This window comes from Chrysemys picta, chromosome 10, assembly GCF_011386835.1.
Source record: "Chrysemys picta bellii isolate R12L10 chromosome 10, ASM1138683v2, whole genome shotgun sequence".
Classification (NCBI taxonomy): Eukaryota; Metazoa; Chordata; order Testudines; family Emydidae; genus Chrysemys; species Chrysemys picta.
The window spans coordinates 56,699,019-56,712,564 of record NC_088800.1 but is presented as its reverse complement, the minus strand read 5'-3'; the positions used below and the strand labels follow the sequence as shown (position 1 = coordinate 56,712,564).

The 13,546-nt window shown below is 47.5% G+C and overlaps 2 protein-coding genes across 42 annotated transcripts in view; one reads left to right on the top strand and one right to left on the bottom strand.

The window, feature by feature from the left end:
- Window positions 1-13,546, bottom strand: part of NPRL3 (NPR3 like, GATOR1 complex subunit) — a 154,714-nt gene that overhangs the window by 17,024 nt on the left and 124,144 nt on the right. For 22 of the 26 annotated variants that reach the window (XM_065559876.1, XM_065559875.1, XM_065559867.1 and 19 more), the window contains one exon: window positions 11,070-11,647. The exons of the other annotated variants lie outside the window; for them this stretch is intronic. In XM_065559876.1, the coding sequence (XP_065415948.1) occupies window positions 11,482-11,647 (166 nt within the window). In that variant the 3' untranslated portion in view covers window positions 11,070-11,481. Of the gene's footprint in view, window positions 1-11,069; window positions 11,648-13,546 lie in introns of those variants that run through there. 26 annotated transcript variants of the gene reach the window in all.
- Window positions 1-13,546, top strand: part of MPG (N-methylpurine DNA glycosylase) — a 61,782-nt gene that overhangs the window by 41,836 nt on the left and 6,400 nt on the right. For 8 of the 16 annotated variants that reach the window (XR_010591148.1, XR_010591147.1, XR_010591153.1 and 5 more), the window contains one exon: window positions 9,662-9,990. Coding sequence is in view for 5 of the 16 variants with exons in the window: in XM_065559882.1 (XP_065415954.1) it covers window positions 9,662-9,990 (329 nt within the window). In the remaining 11 variants the exon portion in view is untranslated. Of the gene's footprint in view, window positions 1-9,661; window positions 12,633-13,546 lie in introns of all 16 variants that reach the window. The other 8 variants (XR_010591150.1, XR_010591146.1, XR_010591155.1 and 5 more) reach the window with 3 other exon arrangements.

The following is a 13,546-nucleotide window of genomic DNA, read 5'->3' as shown; positions in this document are numbered from 1 at the left end:
GGTTCAGTAACGTTCAGCTTTGTGTCAAGGGTGCATCTGAATGAGAGCAGTGGGAGGACTTCTTGGAGCCATTCCACTGACAACGAAAATCTCATGAAATGCTCATACAGTGATCTTGTTGTGTCTGACACAGCGTGACTCATAACAGTTAGAATGACCTAATCTCTAACTGCAGAGAGTCATGGGAAGTTGAACTGACAGGAAAGTCTGGCAAGGAGCTGGGTAATATGGGAACAAATGCTCAGTTTCTCGAAGCTAACTGGAAGTACAATATGGAAATCGCTTACAAAGAACTTTGCTAAGGTGCAGTTAAGTCTGTTGCTGCATAACAGTGCCTTCTGTTCTCTGTGCTCTTCCTATTCCCATACTCCTGTGCGAAGAAGCCAGGAGATACCTAGTTAAGTGGCTGATTTGCACACAACCTTAACTCATCCCCTTTAGGGATGTCACCACCTTGCTGTCTCAGCCTCTCAGGCCTAGTCTGCCCTTGAACGCTGCACTTATAGAACTATTTCTGGTTGAGGTGATGGATTTATTTAACCAAATAGTTACACTGGAAACAACCCTAGAGTGGACAGTGAGCAGTGTAAAGGTGACTTTTATCCTGGTAAAGTTCTTCCCCTTCCTGTATTGGAATAGCTGTACTGCAGTAAAGCACCTTTTATACTGATATAATGTGCTCTCAGTATGAGGGCTATACTGCTTTAACTAGGCCAGTACAGCAAAAGCAGGACAACTGTCTAGTGTAGACAAGCCCTCACTCTGTTGCTTAAACTGCAGGCAGCTATTCCCAGGAACACCCCGAATGCATTGTTAGCCTATCTCATTGTGCCTGTGCCGCTGAAAAGGAGGAGAAGGCAGTTCAGTGTGTCCAGGATGACCTTTGCCAACAGGCAGCGGTTACTCCAGGTATTGGTGCTGCTATACAGGCCACGATGGAGGTCCCGTTGGACTGGATGAATAGCAGTCCCAATATGGAGTTTTTGGCACAGTGAGAATGGGTTGCAGCTTTGTTGGGCAGGGGGCAAGATGCTGTGGTGATCCTGTGTCACCTGTTCCCTCAAAGCCCCCTTCAGATAGGGCATATGTTGGGTTGGGGAGGGGCTTGGTACAGTAGGGCACTCTGACTGACCCCAGTGGCAGAGCAGGCCCCATGGGATCACTGCAGCAAATGTAATTTCACACAGCCCCTAAATTGCTTTAAATTACACTGGGGGGCGGCGGGGGGTAATATTTAAAATCAACAAGATGAAGTTCAAGACAAGTGCAAGGTACTACGTTTAGGAAGGAAAAATCTAATGCACAACTAGAAAATAGGGTATAAGCGATTCGGTGGTAGTACTGCTGAAGAGAATCTTGGGGGACAAATTGAATATGAATCAGCAGAGTGATGCAGTTGCAAAAAAGGCTAATATCAGTGTGAGATATATTAGCAGGAATGCCATGTGTAAGACACGGGAGGTAACTGGGGAGGCCTCAGGTGGAGCACTGTGTGCATTTCTGAGCGCCACACTTTAAGAAAGATGTGGACAAACTGGAGAGTCCAGAGGAAAGCAACAAAATGATAAAAGTTTAGAAAATCTGACCTATGAGGAAAGGTTAAAAAAACTGGTCGTGTTTAGTCTTGAGACAAGACTGAGGGGTGACCTGATAACAGTCTTCAGATATGTTAAGTGCTGTCCACTGAAGGATGGACAAGAAGTAATTGTCTTAATCTGCAGCAAGGGAGATTTAGGTTAGATAAGAGGAAAACCTTTCTAATTCTAAGGGCAATTAAGCGTAATAGGTTTCAAAGGGAGGTTGTGGAATTCAGGTCCTTGGAGTTTTTAAGAACAGGTTGGATAAACACCTGTCAGGGATGGTCTAGGTTTACTGGGTCCTGCCTCAGCGCAGAGGGCTGGACTAGACAACCTCTTGAGGACCATTCACTACATTTCTGTGATTCTGTGAAAAGTAGGTGTACTGGTAAAAGTCAGTCATGCCGGTATAAGGGTGTTTACCCTTTGGGCTTCTGCTTGCGCAGTTCTGTTGGTCAGTGATTACACCCCAGACCAACACCGCTGTGCCTGCAAAAACCCCTTGTGTGGACACAGTTATAGCAGCAAAATGGCGCTTTTACTGGTATAGCTTGTTTTGCTCAGGGGGTTGGGATGAGGCTATAGTGAGCTGTACCTGCAGAAGTATAGCTTTACTCCACAATAGAAGCGCTTTGCTGATCTAGTTTACCATTATGCCTATAGCATGTTATCATGGTATAGTTGAACCAGCAACGTTCTCCTACTGTAGACTTGGCCACAGTAACTCCTTAAATGGACAAGGACAGGAGAGCATTTGACATGATGACTTTCTGTGGACTTTCTATGCAGGCAGGGTCCCGAGCTTCCAGTGGGATGTTTTTTTTTTCCTGGTCTAACAGCAATTATATATATTCGTATGGAGAGTTATGGAGCTTAAATGAATCAGTGGAAGTGTCCCAGCCCCTTCCACTGAGGTACAGTAGTCACTCAAATGGCAGTTGTAGGTTTGTTGTTTGTTACATTCATCCCCATAACTCTCATGAGTTAGTACGGTTCCTCCAGCTCGCTGGTATTTTGATGAAATCAGTGTTTGCTGTCAGCCCAGAGGCAGAATGTTGGCAATGGCTGCTCAGGCCAGTGGGAGGCTGGAGACAAGAAGCTTTGTAAGCATGTGAGTGGCAGCGTTGGATTCTTTGATGCTTTGCCATTTTGTCCCTTGGAACAAGAAGTCACGGTATAGGATGCTGGAACTGCCGACGGCTTTGTTCAGATGAGCTCAAATTTTGATGCTTTCATGTATCTTGATTATATCTTTAGATTCATAAAACCATAACTAGTCAATGGGGATTTGTAGATGCTCTTTATCACTCTGATGAGAGAATGAAAGCCTCTGTGGACTAAATCTGCTCCATGTGGGGCTTTACCAGTTTACGGCCTGCACATCACTGGGCTAGGTTCCAGCAACTTATGGAGCCCATCCCAGGAACTAGTTAGTCTGTGTTCTGATGGGGGTGCACAGCTGCTGCTGGAGAAATTATAGGCAGGGAGCGGGAGGAAGTTTATTGAAAAGTCTGGCAGATGTCTGTTAACATGCATGAGTATACAATACATCCTGGCAACAGCAAAATAACGCTAATACAAACAGCCTTCCCTGTGCCCAGAGGAGTTACACTGGGCTCTCGTCTTCTCCTAGATGCTGCATCCAGCTTTCCCTTGGCTTTCCTGCATCTCGTTTTTCCTGAACTTGCCTGTGTAGCTGCCCTGCTGCCAGATCTGGATGAATATGCGATAAAATCCAGGGCACCAGTATTTCCCCGCCCAGACACTCTGTGTCGCTATGCATGGATTGCCCTGTAGCTTTCGTATTGCAGACAAGCACATAGAAGGAGACATTTTGGGAGCAGTGAGTCAGAGCGTCATCAGGGAAGGAGTATTTTATTCTTGCAGCAGCCAAAAGCTGTTTCCATGAATGAGAGCTGGAGCTATTCCGGGGAAAGCGCAGTTAGCTGCTTCCTGGGGGTTTTGGCCTGCACTACGGCTTCCTGGTCTTCTTCTATTCAGAAAGAGAACTGGCATCTTCACTGCTTTGGGATTCCAGGCTTTATCTTGGTCTTTGACTCTACTCCCTGTGTTGAGGGTTGGGCTTTTTGCTTAGGCATGAGATGTAAATAGCTAGCACCTCCATACTGGAGCGAGCTGCTCTGACCTGCACCACTGATGAACATGCAGCGTAGATGGCCTGCTCTCATTCTATATAAATCCATGGTACGTTCACACCTTGAATACTGTGTGCAGTTCTGGTTGCCCCAGCTCAAAACAGACATATCAGAATTGGACAAGATACAGAGAAGGGCAACAAAAGTGAATTGGGGTAAGGAACAGCTTCCATATGAGGAGAGATTAAGAAGCCTGGGACTGTTCATCTTGAAAAAGGGATGACTAAGGGGGGATATGATAGAGGTCTATAAAATCATGAATGGTGTGGAGAAAGTGCATAAGGAAGTGTTATTTACCCCTTCATGTAATACAAGTACCAGGGGTCACCCAATGAAATTAATAGGCAGCAGGTTTAAAACAAACATAAGGAAGTACTTCACACAATGCACAGGCAACCTGTGGAACTCTTTGCCAGGGATGTTGTGAAGGTTAAATGTATAATTGGGTTTAAAAAAAGAACTAGATAATTTCATGGAAGAGAGGTCCATCAATAGCTACTGGCCAAGATGGTCAGGAATGCAACCCCATGCTCTAGGTGTCTTTAAACCTCTGACTGCATCACTTCATAATTGTCCCATTCTGTTCATTCCGTCTGAAGCATCAGGCACCAGCAACTGTCGGAAGACAGGATACGGGGCTAGATGGACCATTGGTCTGACCCAGTATCGGCGTTCTTATTCTACTAATGGATGCCAAGGGAATACCAAAGCCAGCTGCTTGAGCCAGGGCTCCAGGGTGTGTGGGCTGAGGTGGCCGTGGGGTCAGGGAGGGGAGATTCCAGCTCTCTGGCAGGCACAGCATCAGCCTGGACTGAGCCTCGAAGGGTTTATCTGTTGTTGTGGGGGGGGAAGTACACGTGCTTGGGGGCGAGAGCATCCTGCATATCCAGGAAAGCAGCCGCTGGGTGCAGTGAGGACTCAGGACATGGATTCCCAGTTGCCCAGATCCTAGGGATCCACAAGGAAGGTGGGAGGAGGCAGAAGTCAGCCACACGGCCCCCACCTGCTGCCTTCTGGCCTCTTCTGTAGGAGCTCTCTTGCCATTGTCTGAGCCTTCAGTAGCTGTTGACTCACAATGGGGGAGAGACCTGCAGCATGAACTTCCAGCAGGGTACCCATAATGTCGGTCAGGGACTGTGCTGCAGTGCTTGGCTCTCATCATTTCCCCCTCTCATCTGCCACTGCAGCCCGTGGCTGCTGGTCCCAATGGGGTACAGCCATAGATGGTCTTCCAGGGGGGTCTCTTGGAGGCAGCACGCCCCTGCTCTGCCCTAAGGGAGCGCCATGTGGTTCGAACCCCATTGTTCATGTTAGTGGAGGAGATGACCTGAGCCTCAGCAATCTCTGTGTAAAAGCACTATCACTTCTAAGAAAATCCCTAAGGAATGTAGATTGATTCCAGATGGTGACCACAGTCACTAACAAGGAACAAAAGGAGCTGGTGTAATTAGTATTTGCTTGGAATTCCTTTGCTTGGATTTCTATCTCTGAGTGTGTCTGAGGGTACAGCTAGGAAAGCTCCCATCTAAATGCTCAGCTTTCAGGGATTGTGCTGCAAGACCAGCATGTCCTAGGCACCCCTGTCACAGAAGGGAGCTGCTGGAAACGCAACAAATTGCTAATGTCTGTCAGAAATCACTTTGCTGACTTTACCCAGCTTGATGGAGAACAACAGAGACATTACAAGTCCAACACATACCACAACTCAGCAAATTGTGTTCTCTGCTAAACACACCCCGCTGTGCTGTGGACAGAAATTTTAGGGGGGCGCTCTGTTAGACTCATGTAGAGCATGAAGAGAAATCAGAGACTATTATAAAGCTAGGAAGTGCCATCGAGAAGCCTTTGCTGGGCTGTGAGACCTAGGCATTGAGGACTAGGCCCTGAATGGCTCTAGATGTTTCAAGCTGATTGGAGTGTGTGAGGCAGAGATTATGGTGGAGCTGGCGTTACTGAACATGCATATGTTGGAGATACAGAATTCTGTGGGTGGCCAGCAGCACAGGGAGTGTTGTGTAGGAATCGCACACGCAACTGGTCTACCAAGCTCTCCGCTCGCCCACTCAGGGTCACAGACAGAACCTTCCTTACCATCAAAATGGAAAACATCTGGGTAGCACTTTTGTTTCCACTCAGGGTTGGGTTATGTATCTGGGGAAGACTGCTTTGTTCAGGGCTGTTTTGGGAAGAGCTGCAGGAGTTCAGGAAAATGTGTTTGATACAAAGGCTGTAAAAAATGAGATTTCTCAGAATACCCTGAGAATGGACTAAGATGCCAAAAGTCAGTGACTACATTTCCCGGATGATTTGAGTTTTGAAGAATTCTCTTCTGCCATCCATATTTTGAAGGGGTTTTGTGTGCTGGTGTGAAGCTCCTGTGGCCACTTATGCTAGCTTTATTGCCAAAATCTGCTGGTGGTGCAGGGCTAGGCCGCCATTCCCCACCCCAGGATCCTGCCCTGTTCACACACCTTTCTCATGGGCCAACGCAATTATTTCCATTGGCTCTGTTTTCTGCAGAAACAGAAACCTGCGGGGCCTCAGATGTAATCCTCAAGTACAGAAGCTACTCCATGCACAGCACTGGGCTCGCCTCTCGCTTTGCACCATGCGTGTCATTCACACTAGTGCAGAGTGGGTTCACACTCACTCTGTGCAATGTGCAGGGCAACGGGGAACCTGACCCAATGACTCCTCAGGTCACACTTTTGCCCCATGAAGGACAGGGGAGCCAGTGTGTCTGAGTCTGAATGGAAACAAGAGTGTGGAAAATTCCTGCAGTACTTAGAATCAGAACCATAGGGTTAGAAGGGACTGCAAGGATCATCTAGTCTAACCCCCTGCAAGATGCAGGATTTGTCATCTAAACCATCAAAGACAGATGAAAACCTCCAGTGAAGGAGATTCCACAACCTCCCTAGGCAGTCTGTTCCATTGGCCTACTGTTCCTACAATTAGGAAGTTTTTCCTGAGATTCAATCTAAATCTGCTCCTCTGTAGTTTGAACCCATTGCTACCCTCTGTCACAAGAGAGAACAACTTTTCTCCATCTTTTTTATGGCAGCCTTTCAAGTATTTGAAGACTGCTATCATGTCCCCCCAGGTCTCCTCTTTTCCAAACTAAACATACCTAGTTCCTTCAGCCTTTGCTCATATGGCCTGCATTCCATCTCTTTGATCATCTTTGTTGCTCGCCTCTGGACCCTTTCCAGTTTCTCTAAATTCTTTCTATTGGTGACCAAAATTGGACACAGCACTCCAGCTAAGGCCTAACCAGTGTCGAGTAGAGCAGTACTATCACCTCCTGTGACTTGCATGCTCTGCCTTGTTTAATGCAACTTACATTTGTATTTGCTTTTTTTACAACAGCATCACATTGTTGACTCACACTTAGTGCCAGAGTGATTCATTAGTCCAAAGCTCTGAGCAGCAGGTCAGGAGATGAGCATGCAGGGTGGGAAGAGTGGGGTATAAATGGACTCTGAGCAATTTGCCATTAATCCTATTTTGAAGTGGAGAAGATGAAATTGTTTTTTGACAACTGGTTCCAGGCTCCACGGCTTTGATCTGTATGCTGCTGTGCTCCTGGGTGGGTCAGTAAACTGCCTCATAACTGATAGTAGTTGCAAGTTCTGGCATGGACAATATTCCTGGGACACATCATTGTTATGCCAGTGTTACTGTCTTAGTGATCAGAGCACACAGCATTATATTTAGAACAGCAATCTGAGGCCCTTCTGAGGGAGAAGGTGTTCCTGTGTCTGAGAGAGTAGGTGCTTGAGGACTAGGCCCTGACTGGCTCCAGATGGTTCTGGCTGCCTTGAGTGTGTATGAGGGGAGAGGATTCTTGTGGAGTCAGCATTACTGGCTTTGCAGATGTTGGAGATGAGGGGGCCCTGGGTGGCCAGCAGTACAGGGAGTGTTATGTGTTTACAGCTCCCTGCACTAGTGAGGGACAGGGGGACCAGCCAGTTCTCTGTGCCTCTCTTTTGCAGGGTACAGACTGGAGGGCAGCACCCAAGTTGGAGCTACAGAAATCCTGTGGGGAGTTAGAGCCTTCCTCTGCCCCATGATGAAGGCCCCATTTTGGGCAGGCTGCATTTACTTTCCACAGTAATTCCTAATGTGTTGGCTGGTTATTGACAGACTGTTAAGAATTTCCAGTTAGTCACTGATGAACTGTCTGAGTGTTGAAAGGTTCTAGTCCAAGAAGCAGGCACAACAGAGTTCAGGTTTAGTTGTGTCTGGTTGGGAACCTCGATGTGCACAACGACACACTAAGGGCAAACCAAAGCTTTAAATATTTGTATTAGCACAATTAGTAAAAATACAAATGTTCTGAATCAAATGAGAAAGTAGCTGTAATTTAAAACCAAGCTCGTTTCCAGTACCATCCCTGACACATACTCACACCTTCTCATGGAGGCCTAGTGGTAGGAGACACGTGGTGTTCCATGCCAAGTGAGTCCAGTGGTCAAGATTTTGAGGTTTACATGGTGACTGGGCCTATTATAAGTCTGGAGGCTGCCATGAATATTCATATAAAGGCCAGGCCCACTTAGTCCATAACTGACTTCTTAACCCTAATAATGTCTGGTGTTCTTATTCTGTAGGTTAGTATATGAATGATCTCATTAATATTAATATCATATATGTCAGTTTCATTGCCAAGACAAGTTTGTGGTTGTGCATTTGAATATCCAAAGTTCGGCTCAGTCTGATTGTCTAAGGGTACCTGGTGTTATTTTATACAAAAATCCTCTAAATCAAACTTGTCAGTGTTGGGCAATTCACTTATGTGAAGGCCGGTAGGCCTCAAAGCCTTATGCTAACTGCTTAAGCCAAATAGCTCACAGGGTATAGACCTTGTAGGCTTCTTGCGTTACTGCTCAGTAAAATACAGCTAAGCTAGTTCTATGGACTAGGGCCTTTGGCAAACTGGAAGGGGGGCGCTAGCTCCCCTGACCATGTCCTGATCCCCCTGCTCCAGAGCTGATTGGAGGTGGTGCACTGAGCCCATGGTGTGTGAATACAAATCTGTAGGGTTTGGGGAGCTGCTCCAGGTACCCCACCCTTGAACTCACATGTGGCAGTTGTTCCAGAGTGCTGTGCTAACAGGACAACCTCTGGACCTCTGAGCGCCTCCTGGAGGGAGCTCAGCCCATGACACTCCCTTAAACACTAATGCTGGGAAGGAGGTCAGGGAAAAGCTGGCTGGAGATTGAAATTCATGGTTACAGATGAAACAGACTGAGCCAAGGAGAGTTTGGCCAGTCAGAGCAGGGGAAGGGGTTAACTGCCCTTTCCTCTCTCCCCATTTACTGGCTGACTTCTGCTATCCGTGACTGTGACAAATCTGACCTGAGATCACTTCAGCCTTGGAGTCTGAGAAGATTAGGCTCGTGATCTGAGCATGAGCCTGACATTTGGCAGCCAGTAGTTCAGTTCCCTGCTCCGCCACAGACTTTCTGTGTGACCTTGGGGAAGTCACTAAAGATCCGATGTTTAAAGGGTCTTAAACTCCTAGTGATTTTCATACATCCATTGATTTCAATGGAGACAGGCCCCACTCCATGTAGGCACTTAAATTCCTTGAAAAATCTGGTCCTTGGCTCCTCAGTTCCCATGTGTAAAACAGGGCTAACGGCACTCGCAGGGTGTGGTGGGGATGAATACACTGAAGAGGGTGAGGCATGCTATACTGGAGTGCAGTACCATTGATAGACTATTGTCCCTTGAGTTGATCTGCTGACCAATGGGTACCAGTTAATAGAAGGGAGGGGAGGTGTGTAGGATTTCTGTGAGGGTTGGAATTAATTCTGTATTGCTCTCAACCCCCTGCACAGAGTAACATGTAGCCCAGCCAGCCAGTGGTGAGAGGCACCCGTAGAGGAGCCCATGCTCATGCAAGTTCTTATCCTTCCACAGGGGAAGGGGCTGCAGTACTGCTCCGGTCCTTGGAACCTCTGCAGGGCCTGGACACCATGAGGCAGCTGCGAAGTACTCAGAGGAAAGGATCAGCCAAACCACTGAAGGACTGGCAGCTGTGCAATGGGCCCTCCAAGCTCTGTCAAGCACTTGCTATAAACAAGAGCTTTGACCAAAAGGACCTGGCTCGTGACACAGCAATCTGGATGGAGCCTGGCTCAGAAGCACCGGGAGAGCAGGCTGTGGTGACTGCAGCCAGAATTGGTGTCAGCTACGGTGGAGAGTGGGCACAGAAACCACTGAGGTTTTATATACGAGGGAACAAATGCGTGAGTGTTGTGGACAAGAAGGTGGAGAGAGAGCAAGGTGCTGCAGACTAGAGGTGTGGGTGCTTTCATTAACTATCAGCCCTAGACTCTGACCTAATGGAACTGGGCCAGGGGAGTGGTGCTGGTTTGGAAGCTGTTTTAATAATAAATATGCTTTGTTACAATGATATGAGTAAGGTGGGATGTCTGGTCAGTAGTTAGCCTAAGAGAGCCAGGCTCACTCCCAGCAGTGCCACGCTCCTCTGGGGTTTCCAAATGACACTGGACTTGTTTTGTGGGCATTTAGGGTAGGGCTCTTAACTCCGAAATGAAAGCAATGAGATTCCACATGGCAAGAACCCTTCAACTGTGGGAGGGGAGGGAGAGAGGTTGTTAAGTATAGGGACAATTCCATCTCCTACCCAGCCTGACTCATTCTTCTGCTTCCCTGCCAGTTGTCCCCAGCCACCCCACCCAAAAATGCTCCTGTTTGATTTCTGCAGTTGCTAAGCCAACAACCACCCAGGTTCCTGAGCAGAAAGAAAGCCCAGACAGTCTGTGAAGGTGGGGAGGCATATCCCCTTTAGGTACAAGGACACTCTTGCAGCTGTGGCAGCACAGGTACTAGCTACCCTCAGCATCAAACTCCACACTGAGCTAGCGACACACCAGCAACAAGGGCAGCACAGAGAGAACTGGTAAAGAGAGGTATCAAAACCGCTGTGAAGCACACAGAGCCTACAAGAGGTACAGGAAAGAGTTAAAGGGCTAAAGGACAGATTCACAAGGGTACTTAAGCACCTCAGGCTGCAGTTACATGCCTCAGGCCAATACTGAAGGCTTGTACACAACTAGCACTTACTTCAGTATAATTTAAGCCACGCGGTAGTGAAAAAGCTACCCCCCTGCACGATACACTGACTTAAGTGCTGGTGTGGACATAGCTACTGTCAAGACAGCTCTCGCGGCAGCATAGAGCATCTATACTAGCAGCACTATAGCTGTGCTGCTGTAGCGATTCTAGTGGAGATGCCCTTGACATTTTTAAAACCACTGCTCTGCTGCTTGAATAGAGGCAACCGGTTTCTGCTGCACCAATGTCCAGTCGAAGTGCATGTTATTTATTCAGCGACACCAATGTAAAACCTTTCTTCAACTCCACGCACACAGCCTGCGCAGGAAGCAAGGAACCCCAGCCCCATGGCAGGGACTTCAGGAAGACACTGCAAGCTGGAACTAACTGGACTGAACAGCTTCACTTCACTTGTGTGTGCCTCTCTATCCCACCCCATGCATCTTGAGGGCAGAGCTCTGTCCACACGCAGGTCAGGGTTTATATCCCCAGCCAGATGGTGAAAGGGAGGGAGAAGGGGTGACTTGCTGAGGGTTGCTGGGAAGGTCAATGGCAGGGGTAGAACCTCTGGCTGCTGCCACCCTGCTCCTATATTAACATTTATATAAACAAACTATTACGACTGAGGGAGCTGAAAACAGAGGAGCAGTTCCCCTCAGTCACTTCAAGAGGGACTGGAAGACTGAAATCACAGGGTCCTCATGATTGGTCACAACCAGCACACTGCGAAACTTGTCAAAGAGCATGACCAGCTGGGAGCGGCGCATGTTCTCATTATACATGATCTCCTCCAAATGGTGCCGTCCTCGGAAATAGTGCAGCAGCCTGCAAGGCAAGGAGAGGAGAAGGTGAGCTCGCACTTGCTCCTCCACTGTGTGCACATGGGTTCTGCACCCCCATTACAAAACAACCCTTCAGCCCTTGGAACAAGCTAGAGCCTGAGCAGATCTTTTCAAGCAGTGGATTAATAGCCAAGTCTGAGTGCTACAGCAACCTGGCCACCAGCGCATTTCACTGAACATGAGCCCATAAAAGAGAGGTTTCACAGACTAAAACTTGGGCAACTCCATTTTACAACCTCCAAACACAGTTTAGCCTAATCTACTATCCAAGGTCCTGCCATGTGGTCACTGGGAATCAGCTACGGTGCCTGCCCAACAGTTATCCATTTCCCCCTAAACTCCAATAATGCACAAGAAGTTCTGGTTTAGAAAATACATTGGCTGAGATCAGTCCACACTAAAAGTGCTAGGCTGTAGCAGCATCCCAACCTCCCCATGTTCCTGCAACACATGTGATCTGTATTAGGGCAGAGCAAGCCACCAACCAAAGGTTTGCAACTCCTGGAGCCTTGAAGTTAAACTCCCTGCGCCACTTGTTGCCTGGATTGCCAGATCTTTGGGGCTGGGATGCTTATCAGTAAACTGTACCCCAAATAATCCTATGGGGCCCTGATCCCAGAGAGGACTCTCAGGCACTACTAAATACTACTAAAGACTTATCACAGAATAACTAACTCAGAAACATTCAAGGATATTGTTTACAGTTAACATGATTTACTTTTTTTAATATCTACAATAACTCATTTTAAGTGGCTTTCTTTGTATAAACACTGATCAAGATAAAGCTTCTCACAAGCATTTTTCTAGCTTTTATGTGTAGTTCCAGCAATCCACAGAGCATTGGTTACTTGGCAGTTAATGTGCTATTGAAATATAAGGCACCAAGCCAAACCACTTCTCCCAAACCATCATCATTCCTGATGTGCTGCTTCTCAGCCCAGCCACGCCACATCATGCTTCCACAGTGTGTATGTATTGGCACTAGATTGCTATCATGAGAAACACACCAATGCTAGGGCACAAACACAGGTTTCCTATAAATGGGAGCAGGAACCTCAAAGAAAACCTTTGGACACAGTACAGGTACTTTGCTGCTCTAATCCCACTTGTGGGGAGAGGAACCCAGGCCCCCACACACTGTGCATGTGATGCAATCCTGGGGTAAAAATGGAAGAGGACAGAACGCAGCAATCACACTGAAAAGCCACAAACCCTGGTTCCCTTCCAATTCTTCACCTGTTCTGCCTCTCCCATGTTACCACAGTTTCATTCAGTCTCCAGGACATCAGCCTAGGAACCTTCCTGGCCCAGAAGAACTCACCTTTTCTCCTCCTGACACTTGCATGACTTAGTATCTAAACCTGCTAATAATACAGAACAAACATCCACAGACCCAGAGAGCAGCCAGACCCTGCCTGTGGATTTTCGACTGCTCTCTAGCTCTCAAATTTCCAACTCAAACCAGGAAACCAGATCAGAAATGCAAGGGAGGAAGATTTGGTTAAGTCCCTCATTTTGCATAAAATGCCAAGTAACTGAAGTGTGTTCTTAGCAGGGAGCACGGAAATTCTGGCTGAGGGTACCAGGGCAACCATCGGGTAGCTTTAATGTCCATAGAAAGCAGGCAGGGCCTTGGTTTGTGAGGTCTCATCCAGAAGACACACAGAGATTGTAGCAAATTCCATTTATCTTCCATAGAAAGAAAACCACTGAGCCTACTCTGCCGGAGTTTGACTCGGGATTAGCACTATGACGGGCTCACTCTTCCCCCAAAGCACTGCACAAGTAGCTAATTCTGCCTCACTGCCCCGGGTGCACAAAGGGGGATTATTCCCACTCAGAAATGGGGACTAGAGCCAGAGTGCCTAGCTACACAACACAT